This window comes from Penaeus vannamei, chromosome 8 (genome assembly GCF_042767895.1).
Source record: "Penaeus vannamei isolate JL-2024 chromosome 8, ASM4276789v1, whole genome shotgun sequence".
Classification (NCBI taxonomy): domain Eukaryota; kingdom Metazoa; phylum Arthropoda; class Malacostraca; order Decapoda; family Penaeidae; genus Penaeus; species Penaeus vannamei.
Genome location: NC_091556.1, coordinates 7554129 through 7559128, shown reverse-complemented (window position 1 = coordinate 7559128; position 5000 = coordinate 7554129). Strand labels below are relative to the sequence as shown.

The 5000-nt window shown below is 41.0% G+C and overlaps 1 protein-coding gene across 1 annotated transcript in view; it reads right to left on the bottom strand.

The window, feature by feature from the left end:
• Nucleotides 1-2112: 2112 nt before the first annotated feature.
• The window catches only part of LOC113807449 (uncharacterized), a 21201-nt gene continuing 18313 nt past the window's right edge, over nucleotides 2113-5000 (bottom strand). The window contains exons 6-7 of the mRNA XM_070124000.1: nucleotides 3318-3484; nucleotides 2113-2846 (exon numbers count right to left, since the gene is read on the bottom strand). Coding sequence (XP_069980101.1) covers nucleotides 2448-2846; nucleotides 3318-3484 — 566 coding nt within the window. The 3' untranslated portion in view covers nucleotides 2113-2447. The remainder of the gene's footprint in view (nucleotides 2847-3317; nucleotides 3485-5000) is intronic.

Below are 5000 nucleotides of genomic sequence, written 5' to 3'. Positions count from 1 at the left end.
GTGCTTCTAGCAGTCGCGCCACTAAAGTCGCTCGTCTGAACAGGGTCTAACTCGTTTCAACTACTGCTATTATTACCGTTTTAATATGATTAATATACCGCGTTAAATCATCGAATTATTACCATCATCATTACATTTCCCTCGTTTAAATTTCCGCTATCACTGATATCATAATTCTTAGAGGGAGGGAGAAGGTAATTTCAACAGAATATATTTAATCCATCACACAATATTAGGTCATTTATGATCAGTCTCCTGGCATTTTTAGTCCTTCCCTTATCAATAAGCTTATTAACCTATTCATTTTTATAGCTTTCGATTCTAATTACAAACCCTTTCCCGGGAAGTTCCACAGACTAATATCACAACTATTAGTAAAGTTTTTGTTTTTTATTTTTTTCTTTTCTCTCTTTATTTTAACTAATATATCTTACGTTCCTTCGCGGCGGCGGACGGGACAGGCTTTTTGTTATCATCGACTGCGGTTCTGGTCGTCACATTTTATTCCGGGGCTGAAATATATGGTGAATTCTCTCTCTCTCTCTCTCTGTCTCTGTCTGTCTGTCTCTCTCTCTCCCTCCCTCTGTGTCTGTCTGTTTCTGTTTCTCTCTTTATATATATATATATATATATATATATATGTATATATATATATATATATATATATATATATATATATATATTTATTTTTTTTTTTTTTTTTTTTTTTTTTTACATACTAGATATTTTTTTTAAATGTGTAGGTATGCAATATGCATGTGTGTGTGTGTGTACGCGCACACATTATATTACATTCATAGATTCACAATACAAATGGTTAACACAGAGACTGACCCTCGACCCCTCACTGAACTGAAGCGGTGAGTCTGCACATTACTACGTCGGACTAACGGCGGACTCCATAACTGTACAGGGTGAGTGTACTTAGGCGCCTATCCTAGCCTATCTCACGGCGAGATAACGATGTATTGTCCTGGGAAGTCATTGAATAAGTGGCTTAAGTGAACTGTGGTTGATGAGGGAGGGGATCCAGTTAGGCAAAGGTGGCACTGCGGAGATATATTTATGTTCACACATACATAGACACACGCACGTGCACACACACACACGCACACGCACACACACAGAAACACACACACACGCAGAAACACACACACACGCAGAAACGCACACACACATGTATATATGGATTTATAGATAAATAAATCGATAGATAGATAAGTATGTAAGCCCTCTTTAAAAAGGTGGTTTGTTCTGGCGCAAATTTTGAGCCGAAAAAGGTCATAAAACCAAAATTTCACATAACCTGTATTCGATTACAATATCTGTAAAATAAAATTTACATGTTATTATAACCAACTTTTTTCTCTATAGCCCATGCGTCAGACTATAGTATTATCATTATTATTTTCCCCAGGAAGGACGTCCGTTTCAACCAAACAATATAATCATATCCAGTCCAATTTCATCTCTTTTGCAGGAAATACAATCGAAGTTCCCTTTCTGCACATCCAAGAATAGCTTTATAAACAACACACACACGATTTTTTTTGTGAATGACAAGGCCAAGCAAGTAAAAAAAAATGTAGATATGAGTAAGAAAAAAGAAAATGATGAGTAGAAATGTCATGATTGAAGATACCCTGATCATGTTTTTATTCATTTTCTTTTGTTATTATTATGTATATATATATATATATATATATATATATATATATATATATATATATATAGATAGATAGATAGATAGATAGATAGATAGATAGATAGATAGATATTTACAAATATCTGATATAAAGATGTAGGATAAATGCTTATACGAGTAGAAATGTTAATATATCACACTGAACGTTATGCAAAACAGCTGATAGTTGAGTATTAGTGATAAAAAATAATAACAATAAGAAAGAAAGCTGATGTTGAATAAAAGTGATGCAAGATAGAGTATAAAAAAACGATTATAAAATGACTGTAGTATATAAATGATAGATGTTCAATAGATGTGATGCAAAGAGCATACGTATAAAGAAAAGGCTTGTTTATAAATGACGGATAGCAAAAATATGAAACAAGAAAAACAAACCTAAATATACAAGACGTGTTTGTGAATAATAGAAAAAATGACTGATAATGGGAAGAGAATGAGTAAAAGTACAATAATGGTTTAGAAATGACTTTGACCGAGAAAGAAAAACTGAAAAAAAATGATTAGAAAATTGTGAAATGTGTTTGAGAAAGAATTTGTATATACGAACAAATAAAAAAGTGAAAAAAACCGGTTCGTGAAAAAGAAAAGAAAAAGAAAAAAAAAAAACAAATAAAAAAGTTCGTAAAGTAGACCATAAAAAAAAGAAAAGAAAAGAAAAAGAAAGAAAGAAAAAACAAACATTTAAAAAAAGCTCGCGAAGATGAAAAAAAAGGAGTTAGTGAAGAACACCAAAAACAAGTTAGTTCACAAGAACAAGGCTCCAGTAGACGAAGTTGAAGACCACAAGAGCCGCGAAGATGACCACGCGGGCGCCAAGGACCAGGTTCTTGTAGAGGGGCGTCCCTTCCCGAGGGCGGAGCTGGATGCTGCTACTCCTGCTGGTGGACACGAACTCCATGGTGCTCCTCGGGTCCTTGGAGGGGGCTAAGGACGAGCTTACTCCTGAGGGATGCACTCTCGTGGCTTGCTTCTCCAGCAGCGCTACTGGAGGAGGCGCAGAACGGGCTTTCTCGGCCCTCTCGAACGCCCTGTCGATCATGACGTGGAAGACGATGACGATGAAGATGACGAAGATGCACGTCAGGAGCCACACGTCCACCATCTTGAAGTAGGACGTCTTGGGGAGGTGGGAGGACGCCTGGGAGGATGACAAGGGGGTTTGAGGATGAGGGTGTTCGCAGTCTGAGGCGTTGGGAAGAAAATATTAAAGAGGTGAATGTATGTCTTTGATGTAGAACCTTATTGAATCACACACACACACACACACACACACACACACACACACACACACACACACACACACACACACACAATCAAACACGCCCAAACAAACTTGGAAACAAAATATTAAAGAGCTGAATGTATCCCTTTGATGTAGAACCTTATTGAAGCACACAAACACGCACACACACACACACACAAACACACACACACACACTCTCTCTCTCTCACACACACAAACAAACACACACACATACAAACAAACACACAAACACCCACTCACACACACACATGTCCATACATCCCTATCCACATCCACATCTACAATAACCTCATCACCCCATATTACCCCCAACAGCACACCCAACCAACAGCACACAAAACCCACCTGCGTGAACAGTGTAGCCATAACCAGCAACGCCGTGAGAGATCCCAACACTCTGGCCTGGAAGATACCCACCCGGAAGTACAGTGTCACGTAACTCACAATCAGCAGCAACATGGAGGGTATGTAGACGTTCATGAGGATGTAGCCGGCACGTCTTATCAACGAGACTGTGGAAGTGAAGGAGGGAGATGAGAGAGAATGAGGAAAGGAGATTTTCAGGGTGGTGGGGGTGGTAAAGAGAGGGAGTAAGGGAGATGAGAGAACAAGGAAAGGAGAATGCATGGTGGAGGTGGTAAAGAGAGGGAGGAAGGGAGAGGAGAGAACAGGGAAATGAGAATTCATGATGGAGGTGGTAAAGAGAGGGAGAAAGGGAGATGAGAGAGAATGAGGAAAGGAGATTTTCAGGGTGGTGGAGGTGGTAAAGAGTGGGAGGAAGGGAGATGAGAGAACAGGTTAAAGGAGAATGCATGGTGGCGGAGGTGGTAAAGAGAGGGAGGAAGGGAGATGAGAGAACGAGGAAAGATTTTCATGGTGGTGGAGGTGGAAAAGAGAGGGTGGAAGGTAGATGAGAGAACAGGGAAAGGAGAATGCATGGTGGAGGTGGTAAAGAGAGGGAGGAAGGGAGATAGAGATCAAGGAAAGGAGAATTCATGGTGGAGGTGGTAAAGAGAGGGAGGAAGAGAGATGAGAGAACAGGGAAAGGAGAATGCATGGTGGAGGTGGTAAAGAGAGGGAGGAAGGGAGAGGAGAGAACAGGGAAAGGAGAATTCATAGTGGAGGTGGTAAAGAGAGGGAGGAAGGGAGATGAGAGAATAGGGAAAGGGTAATTCATGGTGGAGGTGGAAAAGAGAGGGAGGAAGGGAGATGAGAGAACAAGGAAACGAGAATTCATGGTGGTGGAGATGGTTACTCATCGCTGTTATTTGGGGTTATTGATTAAGTTGTTGTTGTTAGTGTATGTTTTTTAGTATTCGTCGGAGGGATTGTGGGTGGGTGGGGTGGGGTGAGTGAGGGAGGGAGGAGGAAGGGGTGAGGGAGGGAGGGGTGAGGTGAGGAGGGGGAGGGTGAGGGGTGAGGGAGGGGTGAGGGAGGTAGGGGTGAGGGAGGTAGGGGTGAGGGAGGGGAGGGGTGAGGGAGGGAGGGGTGAGGGAGGGAGGAGGGTGAGGGAGGGAGGGGTGAGGGAGGGAGGGAGGGAGGGAGGGAGGGGGTGCGGGAGGGAGGGAGAGTGGGAGGGTGGGAGGGAGGGGTAAGGGAGGGAGGGAGGGATGGGAATGGAAGGGAATGAGGGAGGGAGGAAGCGACTAAGACAGGTAGATAGAGGCAGAGATAGATAAATAGATAGAGATTTTGGCGTATACATATAAAGATATAGATATTGATAGGTAAATAGATAGATTGATAAAAAGAAAGAGAGAGAGAGAAAGAGAAAGAGAAAGAGATAGATAGATAGATAGATAGATAGATAGATAGAGAGAGAGAGAGAGAGAGAGAGAGAGAGAGAGAGAGAGAGAGAGAGAAAAGAGAGAACCACTACAACTAATCCAAGGTTAAAAATTGCAAAACAAAAAGAATAAAGAGCCAAAAATACCAGGAAAAATGATAAGTAATGACAGACAAATACAAAAATCTAAACAAAAAAATCTTTAAAAAACAAGACCAACGCAAAATGACTTTTAATCTCCT